At 46.1% G+C, this 13,564-nt stretch overlaps 1 protein-coding gene across 1 annotated transcript in view; it reads left to right on the forward strand.

Annotated features, from left to right (window-relative positions):
* The window catches only part of NUP188 (nucleoporin 188), a 30,878-nt gene that overhangs the window by 14,241 nt on the left and 3,073 nt on the right, over positions 1–13,564 (forward strand). The window contains exons 26-44 of the mRNA XM_080356191.1: positions 740–946; positions 1,598–1,767; positions 2,094–2,163; positions 2,795–2,862; positions 3,475–3,670; positions 4,186–4,263; positions 4,391–4,476; positions 4,913–5,058; positions 6,184–6,365; positions 6,740–6,940; positions 7,613–7,705; positions 7,918–8,076; positions 8,860–8,997; positions 9,266–9,340; positions 10,047–10,256; positions 10,980–11,111; positions 11,249–11,319; positions 11,745–11,874; positions 12,104–13,080. Coding sequence (XP_080212317.1) covers positions 740–946; positions 1,598–1,767; positions 2,094–2,163; positions 2,795–2,862; positions 3,475–3,670; positions 4,186–4,263; positions 4,391–4,476; positions 4,913–5,058; positions 6,184–6,365; positions 6,740–6,940; positions 7,613–7,705; positions 7,918–8,076; positions 8,860–8,997; positions 9,266–9,340; positions 10,047–10,256; positions 10,980–11,111; positions 11,249–11,319; positions 11,745–11,874; positions 12,104–12,274 — 2,583 coding nt within the window. The 3' untranslated portion in view covers positions 12,275–13,080. The remainder of the gene's footprint in view (positions 1–739; positions 947–1,597; positions 1,768–2,093; positions 2,164–2,794; positions 2,863–3,474; positions 3,671–4,185; positions 4,264–4,390; positions 4,477–4,912; positions 5,059–6,183; positions 6,366–6,739; positions 6,941–7,612; positions 7,706–7,917; positions 8,077–8,859; positions 8,998–9,265; positions 9,341–10,046; positions 10,257–10,979; positions 11,112–11,248; positions 11,320–11,744; positions 11,875–12,103; positions 13,081–13,564) is intronic.

The raw sequence follows: 13,564 nt of genomic DNA on the forward strand, positions 1-13,564 counted from the left end.
TTCTTTCAAGATAATTGCTTCAGGCTTTTTTGTATTAAGAAGCTTAATGCAAGTCAGTTGAAGGCAACGTGGACTGAAAGCTCTAAGCATGTTAAAAATCACATAGAACACCCTTAGTTTTTTAAGATCATCCTTTGCTGTTGCAGAAGTTGCTCAGCATCTGACAAGAGGTTTCACATGAGTGGGGTGTTTTCTGCAACGTATTTGTACCTCCAGTTGATCTCTTTCGGCTTTTCGACTGACTTTCTTAAGTCACACTGTAAAATACATTTCCTAGACCACCTTAGCTGGAACTTTTACATCTTACCGAGAAGAGGATCCTTTTTAAGTTTTTATTGGGAGCTTTCATCTTTGCCTTTTAGACTTACTCTTTTTCACTACTACACTTCTGAGAATGTGTTGGCAGTTTTATTAAAGCATGTAAGTCCAGCTCTGGGTTTGGTTATTACAAGAAACATTATTCCAAAACTGGTTTTGTTTTTCCCAGTTTTGTTATAACCCTTGAGAAGTAGGTGAGGGATAGAGCAGAATTGCCAAAGAGGAGAATTTGGATCACTTTTCAGGTTGCTTCTCACTTAATGACTACAACTTACATTTGAGTTACCTCAACATCTGTTTGTAGATCCAATATCAGATATTTTCCAGTTTCAATTTGAAATGCAAATCACCTTTTATATAGAGAAGCAGCGTTCTGTAGGGTTTGGTTCTTCCTGCTTGTGACGTTTCTTGCGCTTTGCAGGTTGCTCCCATGTCTGTTTACGCCTGCCTCGGTAGCGACGCTGCCGCCATCCGTGACGCCTTCCTCACCCGCCTGCAGAGCAGGATTGAGGACATGCGGATTAAGGTCATGATCCTGGAGTTCCTCACGGTTGCGGTGGAGACACAACCTGGGCTCATTGAGCTGTTCCTGAACTTGGAAGTGAAGGATGGCAGTGACGGGTCAAAGGTAGAACAGCAGAAATTTGCTCAAGGGCTCACTAGTCTCTTATTGCAGCATTCACAGCAGTCTTATGGCACTAGTCTCTAAAATCAGGTAGCTCTTACACGTGACCTGAAGCACTCAATGGAGAGATAAATGCAGCTGGTACTTGCAGTTAGTGGATGTGCTGCTATCCCACTTTAACTTCTCCCTATAACCAAACAGAAACTTTCCCAATGTTTCCAAGGCAGATACGGAGTTAACGTAAGAACATCCACCGGCTCAGACCAGAGATCCCTGTGACCCACTCTCTTGCCTCTGACAGTAGCCAGACAGTGAGAAAGCTGAAGATTTCAGCTTCCAGATGTACAGTGGACACTATCAGTTTTCCAGAATACACCCTCTGGTGCTTTGCAGTGCAAGATCTTGTGCGTTGGGACCTTTTGAATGCACTTGGTTCTACCAAATCTTAGCTTAGTTCAATTTTTATTCACCTAAAAATGTATTTTTTTCTCTCCTGTGTTATGACTACATTCCTTGTAGTTATATACAAAATACATGATAGCATCATGATTTGCCTGTGTATTGTTCAAGTGGAACCAAACACATTCTGCCTTACTAGATGCCTACGTGGGGGTTCTGTGGTGATGTAAACTCTCTTCTTTCCTTTTGCTTTAGGAATTCAGCTTAGGGGAGTGGAGTTGCCTCCAAGTAGTCTTGGAGCTGATAGACTCCAAACAGCAGGAGAGGTACTGGTGCCCTCCCCTCCTGCATCGTGCTGCCATCGCCTTCCTGCACGCGCTGTGGCAGGACCGTCGAGATAGCGCCATGCTGGTTCTGAGGACAAAGTGAGTTGTTTTTCCACAACGCGTTTTCCTTCCTTTTTTCCCAAAACGCTTTTTCTTCGGTTCATCAGACTTTCCAGGGACATTTGCATCCTAGTCTTTGTGTGCTCTGCTAAGGGTGTGCAGTGTGTGGGCTTCGAATGTGGTCTATTGGGGAAGAAGATGAGAACTGTGCTTGTTCAGAAACAAGTATGTTTCACTCTGTTACTTTTATACAAAGCTGGATAAGCTTGTATTTACCCAAACATATTTTCTATGAAATTTGGAACAGTCAAAAGGCATGTGGGTTGGGGGAGATAACTGATTTTACTTCTGTATATGTGTTTTAGGCCAAAGTTCTGGGAAAATCTAACCAATCCCCTCTTTGGGACCCTTCCTCCGCCTTCAGAATCGTCAGAGGTGAGTTACATCCAAACAAAATGAAGGTAGTTACGTCCTTCTCAGATGGGGTTTCTAAGTGATGTAGGTGGCTCTTCCCTCTGCTTGCAGTTTTCGGAAGTATCATCTATTGGTTTGAACACAGGCGAGAGATGAAGTAAATGCTTTCTGGCTTTGCAGAGACTGTACAGCCATGAACTCTCTGTTGAAATTCTCTGCTCTTTGTTCACATATGAAACAAAACTGGATGTCACCCAGCATTTGTGGTAACACGTACTGGGGAAGGTACGCTGTCCGTAGGGCACCCGTACTGTACCTTGGATGCTGTTTGGCAAAATAAGCTTTTAACTATTTTGGCATAGCTCAGGCTGACCAGTATCATGGAGGAATTGATTAGGTTCTTGTTATTCTTCCTTTCTGTGGGGGTTTTCCCCTGCACTATGAAAGTCCTGTGCTGCTTTGCACACAGCATCCTCCCCTTATTATCACCAGTCTATGGTCAAATGACATAACTGTTGCTATTGTGGGAGAAACGAGGGTCCTGCAACACTGAAGTATCAGTTACTGCAAGGGTATGGGGAGGGATAAATCAGAATTGAACTCACCCTGCAGGGCTACGTGCTCAGATTTTGCTTTTTTTGTGTCTTTATAGCTCAGTGTCTTGGATACCTGTGCCTTAATCATGAAAATCATCTGTTTGGAGATCTACTATGTTGTCAAGTGAGTCTCTGGTAGTCTTTAATTCATCCTTCTACTTTTTAATTATCTAAACTGTGTCTGTTAAATCTTGATAGACCGTGCAGGCTTTGAGAGACAAAGTACATGTAATTTTGTGAAAATGTGGGAGGAATGGTGATTTATAAAGAAATTGCAAACATGCATTTCTTGCAATCACCAATTGCACAAAAAGATGTTACAGTCTTTCTGCAGCCCGTAGATAAGAATGTTAGTATTTTCCTTGTATCCTGGAAGGAGAATATACAGTATTTATTAAAACAAAATGTGAACTAAGCTAAGTACACCTACTCTAGTGACTGCTGAATAACATATTAGTAAGTTTCTCGCACTCATTTTGTTTTCCTGAACATAACTGCCATTTAATGTGTTGAAAAGTCAGGATTAACTAAGATCTCCGCTTAAATGAAAAGTAAATTGTAGATTTTCTTCAGGGAAAACACGTGATGCAAAAGTGGGATTCCCTGCACAGGTCTAGTATGTGGAATAACCTTCACTTACAAGCTGTGTCCTTGGTTTTCCTACCTGAATCTCGGAAGAAGTATGTTTTCTGACCAAAGAATAAATGAAGATAACGTCTCCTCTTGCTTTGGTCAGGGGCTCACTGGATCAGTCCCTGAAAGACACGCTGAAGAATTTCTCCACCAAGAAGCGCTTTGCCTACTGGTCAGAATACGTGAAGTTACTGGCGTATCACGTGGCAGAGACCGAGGGGAGCAGCTGCGCCTCCGTCACCGAGTATCAAATGCTCATCTCAGCCTGGAGGATGCTGCTCATAATCTCTACGAGCCATGTAAGAGCTGCCTCTCGTTTTTCATGTTAATCTGAAATTAACGTTTTGAATAACCCGATGTCAAGCTTCTCAGGGCCAGCTGAGCCATAATGAAGAATTCACTGTTTTTTCTTTCAATTTTGCTGTATATAAGTTTACACCACCAGTTGGCGTGAACATGGTACAAGAGGTTAAGAGTGGTGGCATTTTACTGTTTGATCAAAATGAGCACATTGTCTGTCTGAGCAGGGGAGGGAGGTAGTAAAATCATTTTTATAGCAATTTTAAGTAATTCTGGAATCCTGAAGAGGTTTTGCTGAGTCAAGTGAGGCAGGGATGCACCATTAGGGAAACGAGTCACTGCCAACGTTTTGTCAACTGTTAGTGTAATACTTCAGGGATTTCTATAAACCTGTATCACTCAGCGGCTATAAAAGTTAGTGAATTCTTAATGTAACAAAGCAGTGGACTGTTAGACTGTTAAGAACGTGCATCTTTTGTTGTGCTTGACTGATCTCTGTCTTTGTGGATCTTAGGCAGAAATAATGCACCTGACTGATTCTGCAGTTCATCAGCAGTTGTTTCTGGATGTGCTAAACGGGACCAAGGTTTTGGTAGGTGCTATTTCTAGTTCTATTTCTGCAGCTCTTTGTCATCATAGGTTTTTTAGATGCTGTGACATTCTTAAGTGTTCCTACATGTAACTATCGCAACTCTAACTCTTGCAGTATTTCTTTTTAGCTTCTAGTTCCCATGTCAGTGTCCTGTCTGCAGCTGGGCTCTATGCTGTGCACCCTCCTTCTCATCCTGCTCAAACAGTGGAAGAGGTAGGTATTTTATCTGGATAATTACTAGTCACTGCTAAATAGAAAAACTTGGGAGGTTATGTTTAAGTGATTTGCTCTAGTGAGATTCCCTTAGTGATCTGGGGAGGAAACCGAAACCTTATCACAAAATTCTCTTTGGGGTGGGCAAATGTCTGTAGGCTGTTGCTGAAATCTCTTGTAGTGATATTTTTATGGCTTGGCTTCCTGCTTGCTTGTGGAAAGTGTATCAAAAAAGCTTTTGTGATGGTCAGTCCTGCATTTTCACTGCGCTGTGGAATGTCTGGAGTGAGATCCAGGTGGTGACTTAAACTTTACTTAAAACAACTGCTTTTATTTGTGTGGATTGTATGACTTATGATCCACACAGCTCAATCAAGCCAATATATTTACTGAGGGATGTTGTCTAATCTGAAGAGCTCTCCCTTTTTGTTGTCAGCGAGTTGGGTTCTGTGGATAAAATCATAAACTCCTTGACGCAGATTCTGGAGGGAGTGCTACAGGCAGATCAGCAGATGATGGAGAAAACCAAAGCCAAAGTGTTCTCAGCTCTTATCACTGTGCTGCAAATGAAGGAGATGAAAGGTGAGGTGGTGTGTGTACGAGTGTCATATTCCCTAATGTTCTAAAGGTAAAAATCCTTTTGGTGTCAGTAGTAGTACAGGATGCTGAATATAGTCACCAGCCTGTGGGGCTTCTCTGCTTTTTTTACCTGTTTTAGCTAGTTTTAGAAAAACGTGAGGTTCAGCATTCATAGTGTGTCTGTGTCTTCCCTTCTCTTGTCTTTCCCCAACAATAACCTCTGTGTTTGAACAGTTTGACAGAGACAAGACGGGGTTGCCATGTGTTTTTTGAAAATAGCTCAGCAGGTGTGGGAGGGACACCCTGGTGACACCATCTCACAGTCACACTAGAGCTTGGATTCTGACATGAATTTCTAGTTTGAGATAAAAAAAGACCCAAACACAAGCAGGTTGTTTGTTACAAACCAGAGAAACTAGTCTGGTCGTTACTGTTGGCACTTGTGAGGCATCTTACGTTGCAGTGGCACTTGGAGATGCTCGGTGGAATCTGGGCACGATTTCTCTGTACAACACATACAAAGGCAACCGTGGTGTTGAGATGTGTATCGGTTTCCCTTTCCATGTCCTTCTGCCACTGCCTGGGCCCTGTGAACCTATATATTTTAGAAAATAAATAGGAAGTAGAGCGTTGGGTTATTTTTAAATGCTTTTCTTTACCGTTCAGTTTGAGTTTCCAGTCATGCTGGTACAAGGTGCTGTGATTTATCATCATGGTTTTGATAAGAATGTAGTATTTATAGGGACTCACAAACATAGACTGTACCCAATTTGCATGGGGCAGTACAGCAGCCTGGAAAACTGGGTAGGAAATGCTGTAGTGAGCAATTATGGAATAATCTGTCCATAGTAGTGCTTGATTTGCGCCTTGAAATGTCATGAGTTTATGTGACTTCTCAGTAAAACCACGTATTTTTGTTATCCAGATGACCTTCTAATCCCTTATTACATCTTCCTAGACTTAACCATGTCATTTAGTCACAGTTCCTCACATTCTGTTTTGTGGGTTTTTAAATGAAAACAGAATAAATACTAACTCCAAGAAACATGCCCCAGTGACGTTATTGGTTAAACTGGACACCTGAGTACATGTATCGTGTGTTAACGGTTTGTTCTGTGTGTGCCACAGTGAACGAGATCCCCCAGTACTCGCAGCTGGTGCTGAGCGTGTGTGAAACGCTCCAGGATGAGGTCATTGCGCTTTTTGATCAGACGCGACACAGCCTGACCCTGGGAGATGCTACAGATGACAAGGACAGCATGGAGACAGATGATGCCTCCCGAGTGAAACACAAAGACCAGCGAGATGGGGTGAGGGACCTGTTCATCTGCTTCATTCTTCTCTCTAGTCAAAGGTTCCATGTATGTTTGGAACAACTTCCACTTGCAGCCGGTTGCCTTCAAAAGAAGTTTCAGCAGTTTCTATTTCAGAATTACTCCTTGTTGCTCTGGCACACATCAATCTGGGAAATTGGCCATTGCTGCCCGTCTTACAGATCTGTCCTAAAAATTGTTGTCACGATTGCTAATACAGCCAGGAAGCGTGCAGAGTGTAATGTGAGGGATACCAGGTGCCTTAATTTATGATTCTGAGAATGATTGAACTTTAGGTTGTGTTAGTAAATGCCTTCGGGATTTTCTTGGTACCTGTGTCAAGCCTGCACCTTGTTCTCTTGTCCCTGCAGGTGTGTGTTCTGGGTCTGCATCTGGCCAAAGAGCTCTGTGAAGTTGATGAAGATGGAGACTACTGGCTACAGGTGACCAGGAAAGTCCCTGTGCTTCCCACTATCTTTGCCGCACTGGAGATCAGCCTGAGAGTTAAACAAAACCTTCACTTCACAGAGGCCTCATTACATTTACTGCTGACCTTAGCGAGGACTCAACAGGTGAGAGATGCGGAGAAATGAGAGCATATAGCTATACATTTTTAATAGGAACCGTCTATCTTATTATTCTGCCTGCAATGCAGCTGAACAATGATCTGTAGATAAAGGATTGTTTTTTAAAGGCTGGCGAGCCGCAGGTCCTGTGCGTACGCCTGCTTAGTTTTCCTCGTTCTTCTCGATAATGGGATGTCTTAGATGGAAGAGCTGAGCCAAACCTGTAATTTAGAGCAGGCACTTTCACCAAATGTATTCTTCTGCAATGCAAATTATCCCCTCCTAGTTAAAACAGCATTTAAGTGTCGGAACCTGCTTTTTCATTAGTTGCAATAAAGCGTAATTTATCTATTAGAAATTCAACTTGTGTGTGGCTTGAGGTGAAGGCAAGGTCGTTCCAAAGCCAGCCCTTTTCAAAGGTTTTGTATGTACCAAACCAGGTGATAATTGAAATGGAATTCATAGTACAGTTATGCAGGTCAAATTTTACTGGAAGAACAGTGTTGCTTTTCTTGATATTAATTCTTTAACAACATAGACATATGTGTGGATGGAAGTTCTCTAAAAAGGTGATGACAGTGCAAAGGACAGAAATATCTAATGCAAAATCAATCTCTTTAGTCTCAGAGAGGAGAGAGATGTGCCCATTTTAACAGTGGCTCGTTCTGTGTCTTGTAGGGAGCAGCAGCAGTGGCTGGAGCTGGTGTCACAGAGAGTGTCTGCCTGCCCCTCTTGAGTGTGTATCAGCTCAGCACTAACGGAGCCATCCAGGTGGGCGCTGCGTCCTTTTGGGTGGGAACGTGCCAGGAGCGCGTGCCATGTCCTGCCCTGGGTCTGTGGTTGAGCGGAGCACTCCCATCTGTGGGGACAGCAGCCACCCCTGGGGACTGGAGACTTCCCACGCAGGGTGGAGGGTTTGTGGCATATGCCACACTGGGCAGAGGCATAAATAGGTAATTTATTTTTGTATCTGATTTGTTCAGACGTCCGCTTCATCTCGAAAGTCGTTGGATGCCCCCTCTTGGCCCGGGGTCTATCGTGTCTCCATGTCGCTGATGGAACGCCTTCTTAAAACACTGAGATACAACTTCCTGACGGAAGCATTGGACTTTGTCGGTGTCCATCAAGAGAGGATTCTTCAGGTGTGTTGTGTACTTCCCTGCGATGGTTCCTTGGCTTCTGTGTTGCAACAGGCATGGAAACATGTCAGGAAGTGCAGAAACATTGAAAAGAGGCTCCTGCTTCAGAAAGATTTATATTAGAAATAATTCCCTTGTGGGGAAAGGAGGAAAGAATATTCAAGCTGTGCAGTGGGGCAGGGATAACTGTTACAATACTTGTTAGAGCTGGGCAGACACCATCTGTTCATCCTGTTCACTCTTGGGGTTATAACTTTGCTACAGGTGTTTGATGTGCCTGCTTAACCCAGCAGCAGAAGTGAGTTGTTTGGGAACCCACTTTGTGGTTGTCTGCTCAGGAAATAGAAGTATGAGAGCTGTCTTGGAGGTGGCTTCGGCTCAGCCTTGCTCCAGTAACAGCAATGCTGTGGTCAGGGTGCAGTCCCCACCCGGGTCAGCAAGCTCTCGTGTCCTGCAGTGCTGAAATACCTGCACTGCCTGGATTGTGTCAGTGCGGATGGGCTGAAGAGTCCCGTTTGCACACAGGTGCTGAACTCTGTTTGTAGCATGTTCCCTGGACAAACAGCTGCCTTCTGTACGGCAGCACAGCTCGTGAAGTGCATCGACCTCTGACTAAGAATAGAAAGTTGTTTGGGTCTGACCCGCGTGCTGTGCGGCTGCGTTCACCAATGCATTTCCAGTCCCTAAGGGCAGGTCCTCTGCAGCTTCAGCTTTTTCTTCTAAGGGAGGGAGTGGGATTTTAGTGATTTAACAGTCATTGTTTAACAGATTTTCTTCTCTTTCCAGTGCCTGAATGCAGTACGGACAGTACAGAGCTTGGCCTGTCTGGAAGAGGCCGATCACACTGTTGGTTTCATTCTTCAGCTCTCAAATTTCACCAAGGAGTGGCATTTCCACCTGCCACAGCTTATGAGGGACATGCAGGTAAGAATCCAATTATTACTGTGGATAATACATTGCCTTGGAGTGCAGGGACATGGATGTGTTACTAGAAAATGGCATTGTATCACTTTTTTATTATTGCTCTTTTAATAGGAACTACTTCTGAGCTCATTTAAACGTCTGTGCTGTCAGTACCTTGTCTGAATTGACTGAGGAAAAATAATTGTTGGAGACAGATTGAAGATAGCTTAGAAAAATAACTTGAGGAATTCAATGTCTTATTCTCAGTTTTCCACGTTATTAATTTCAGGTGAATCTGTGTTACCTGTGTCAGGCCTGCACCTCCCTCCTGCACAGCCGCAAAATGCTCCAGCACTACCTGCAGGTGAGGATGGGGACCCTGAACCAAACCATGAGGTCAGAGTGTTGCACGCCCACGCTCCCTGTTAAAAGGCAAATAGTATTCAATATGCAGGCTCTTGGATGTTGAATTGTCGATAATCCTACTGGTGATTGTTGGCAACCATCAACAGTTAGGATTTGCATTTCTCCACAGCAAAAAAATGTGCAAAGAGTAGTCTGGACTCCCAAATTCCTGGCCTGTGTAAAGCCGGTCCTAGAGAAACAGCAGCCTGTGTTTGAATGGTGCTGTTATCACTTTATAGCTGCCCACTCTGTAGCACGAAGGCTGCGTTGCTGTAGTACTCTGCAGTGCCGTTAATTAAGCCGCTGTTGACCTGCTGTCCTTGATCTGATTGAATTTGTTCAAAAGAGAGAGCTCTTGTTCTTGGGGAATCCTTAAATTCATGAGGTGGAGATGACGCATTGCTCCTGATGTGTTGTTTCATCATGGCTAAGGCTCAGTGTGTTGATTAGAGGTTATTTTTCTGGAATGTGGAATCTAAATAGCCTCTGCAGCTGCCTCCCTGCAATGCAGTGCTTCCCCCGCTGCACACCAACTGTGACAGACTTTGGGTGCCTTATTTCCTCATTCCTTTTATTCGTAGCATCTTTTTTTCCCTCAAAGTATTAATCTTAGTGCAAAATAATCATATGTGCATTCAAGACGTTCTTTTTTTCTTTCCCCACAGGCAAAAAATGGCGATTCCCTTCCATCAAGCGTGACTCCACGAGTGCAGCGTAACCCCCAAGCCTCCTCCAAACACCCCGGTCCTGAGTCGGAGGCAGCGGAGCAGAAGGCGCTGCTCACGGTGCAGTACAGCCTCCTGAAAATCCTCAGCAAGTCTCTTGCTGCCCTGCGCCACTTCACCCCTGATGTCTGCCAGATCCTCCTGGATCAGGTAGGGAGAGAGGAGAGATGCTGCTCCCTGCGGCAGGGGGGTTCTGGTATTTCAAGTGCTGTTCTGGGGGTGTTTAGCAGGGCACAGTCTGTCCTGCTTGAGACAGTGACTGCACAGAGCGGGAAGGCAGGACACAAGGAATTCCCCGTAGGAGTCAGGGAGTGCTGGGTGTGAAATGATGGCCGGGCTGAGCTTTGTGCGGTCTGCACAATGCTGTGTGCGTGTAACCTTACCGGAGCAGACTAAACCCAGCCGGGTTTGTATCCTCAGTGTGCCGCCCTGCAGAAGTGACACCCTCTCGTTATCTTCCTGTGTCGGTGTGACCAGTGGCTGGTCTCCAGGTTCAGAGAAGGAAGGTTTAATCCTCGATTCCGGCAATGTCCTGCTGCTGACTTTTAGACAGTTAAAATCCTTTTCCTATGCCTCTGTGCCTGGGTGTTTGAAAACAACCTGGCAACAGTCGTTACTTTTGCTTGCCGCTTGGTGGCAAGCTGTACGGCTTGGTAGTTGAGAAGGTTCATTCATGTGAGAAGAGCCATGTAGTCTGATTGTGCAGGATCACACAGAGCACTCTCTGCTGCTCTGTCTGTACACCCGGGATTTGGGAAATTATCTCAGTGCTTCTAGTTCTCCATACAAAAAGTGTGATACAGGGACTAGGTGTTCCTGTTACTATGACAACAGCACACTCGTGGCCTCACTCCTCTTTCTGCTTCTCCACAGTCGCTGGACCTTGCTGAGTACAACTTGCTCTTTGTTTTGAGTTTCACCACACCAGCCTTTGACTCGGATGTGGCACCTTCCTTTGGGACCCTCCTTGCCACAGTCAACGTGGCCCTTAACATGCTGGGAGAGGTAACAGCCATTCCTGTGGTGGGGAGATCACAGCAGCTGGTGATCTCAGAGCACTCCTTCGGCTGATACTTTGAAGAGTGCAAGTGTTTCCCCTTTTCTATCTCCTATTTCTAATGCCTGTCTTTTTTCCTTTTAAGCTGGATAAGAAGAAGGAACCTTTCCCTCAGGCTGCAGGGCTGAATATGCAAGAGGGAACCAAAACCCTCAAGTAAGTTTCCAGCTGTTTAGTTGTGGCCGAGGAGCAGAACCTCATGCTCCTCGGCTCAGAGCTGAGCTCCAGAGCTGCTCACTCTGAGTCCAGAGGGTTCAGATGGCCCAGCAGAAGCTTCCCAAAGCAAGCAGGGATTTTTTGGGGGAGCGTGTGTGAAGCCATCACATCAACCTTTGAAGATGTAGGTAGAGCGTTGTTTGATACTTATTTACCAAGACTTTTAAATCGGACATCCCTGATGGCTAACAGGGGTTTCTGCTCCGCATACCACAGCTTTTGGGTATCGCTGCTTGAGTAGAATGTGAACAGTAACAGTGTTCCCTCCTGCACACCCCGTGTGAAGCCTTTCTCAGAGTCTTTGACCTTGCAGCTAGAGCGTGCTGACCTTTTTGGCTCCTGCTCATCTCCGTTTCTTTGCACAGGTCTCTGCTCATGTTTACAATGGAAAACTGTTTCTACCTGCTCATCTCCCAGGCTGTTCGGTACTTGAGAGACCCAGCTGTGCATCCCCGTGACAAGCAGCGGATGAAGCAGGAGCTCAGCTCTGAGCTGGTAAGCAGCTTGTACCATCCTGCCTCGCTCTGCGCGGTAAACGTGTCTTGTGGGAGAAGGTTGTTTGTCTTTGGCTGCCATGGAGCCGTTCCCCAGCGTGAGCCAACAGCTGTAGGAAGCCTGGGCTGCACAAACCGGTGCCTGTTCCTGCACCACCTGCACCTTTTTGGGGGAGGTGGAGGGGCGCGTGTTTGGAAGAAGCTCACTTGTTGCCTGCTTCTCATTTCAGAGTACGCTGCTCTCCAGCCTGTCCCGTTACTTCCGCCGCGGTGGCCCCTCTTCACCGGCCAGCGGGGTTCTTCCCTCTCCGCAAGGAAAATCTGCCTCCAAGCTGGGTCCGGAGGGGCAGGAGCCTTTGTTTCAGCTCGTGCAGGCCTTTGTCCGGCACGTGCAGAGATAGATCCTGTGCGGCCCCTGCCTCCCTTTCCAGGACTTGCAGCAGAACGATTCTCGACCACCCCAGGAGGCAGCACCCTTGCAGAGCTGGTAGCGGGAGGGAGGCCGGTGTGGGCAGGGCTGCGAACGAGCTGTGGCGGCAGCAGCGCGATCCCCTTCAACTCTTGCAACCCAAGTAGCAGCGTGAACGAAAGGAAAGCCGAGAGCGGCTCTTTGGCGGTCAGCCCGCGTGCGCAGCCCACCCGCTCCATCTGCCGCCGCGTCCCGGCTGGGTTCTAGTGCTGAACACTCAAAACCTTTATTTTTATAGCTTGTACCTCAGCTGGGGAAGCTGTGGCTGGATGGAGAGAGACCAGCTTTCCACTGGGCGGTAACTCTGCTCTTAAGGTGCAATTTGCCTCTCCCTCACAGCCAGAGTCCAGTTAAGGCACAACCACGGGATCAGCCAGCAATTCAGAGACCATCTTTCTACCGCTATTTTTGTACGGAATGGTTCAAGGCAAGACGGTGTACGTGTGCTCACGCCTCCCCTTCACCCCGCGGTCTGCGTGTTGTGTGTGTTTCTGAAGAGCAAAGGCCTGACTCAGCGTTTGTAAATCAAAATTCCATTGCTCCAGTCTTGCAGTTTTTTGTAACTGTGCCCTATTTATACTGATATTAAAACCTTTATAGACAGCAGCTGCGTTGGTGGTTTTGTACTGGACACGGCAGCACCAGTTCTGCATTTCCCCACCATCGTTCTGCGGCGTCAGCTGGGCCGAAGTGCCAGCGAACAGCGATGCGAGTTGTGGCTTGTAAGCGCCAATCCAGGTACCGTTTGCAGTGACTGTAGGCAAAGGTTGATTCCCTCAGCTTCCCCACACCCACTCCCTTTCTCTTACTCTCACGCTGGGGAACTTGTAGGAGGTTTTAAATGAGCGTCACTATGAAATACTCAGGAAAGATTCTGCACATGCTGGTGTGGGCCACACGCACGGGTTACGGTGCAGCAGCAGGGGGGGCATGGGCTCAAGCTACAAAGACACTGTCTGCGGTGAGGTTGTGGTGTGCTGGTATCGCTCTCTCAAGCAGATCAACAAACTCTTAAAAGTTCCAAGGCTCCATGTGCGGTGGAGACACTAAGAGAAGGTCAGTGATTATTGCTTAAAATAAAGCCTGAAATCTAGACAGACTTTCCTAAGCTAAGAAATCAAATTTCAGTGTAGCTGTGAGCCAGTAGCCTATCAGTTCTTTCCTCAAGAGACACTTGATTGCTTTACCAATCAGAATGTTTTTAATCTCGATGGTTTTAAGA

Source organism: Nesoenas mayeri, assembly GCF_963082525.1.
Source record: "Nesoenas mayeri genome assembly, chromosome: 18".
NCBI classification, from domain to species: domain Eukaryota; kingdom Metazoa; phylum Chordata; class Aves; order Columbiformes; family Columbidae; genus Nesoenas; species Nesoenas mayeri.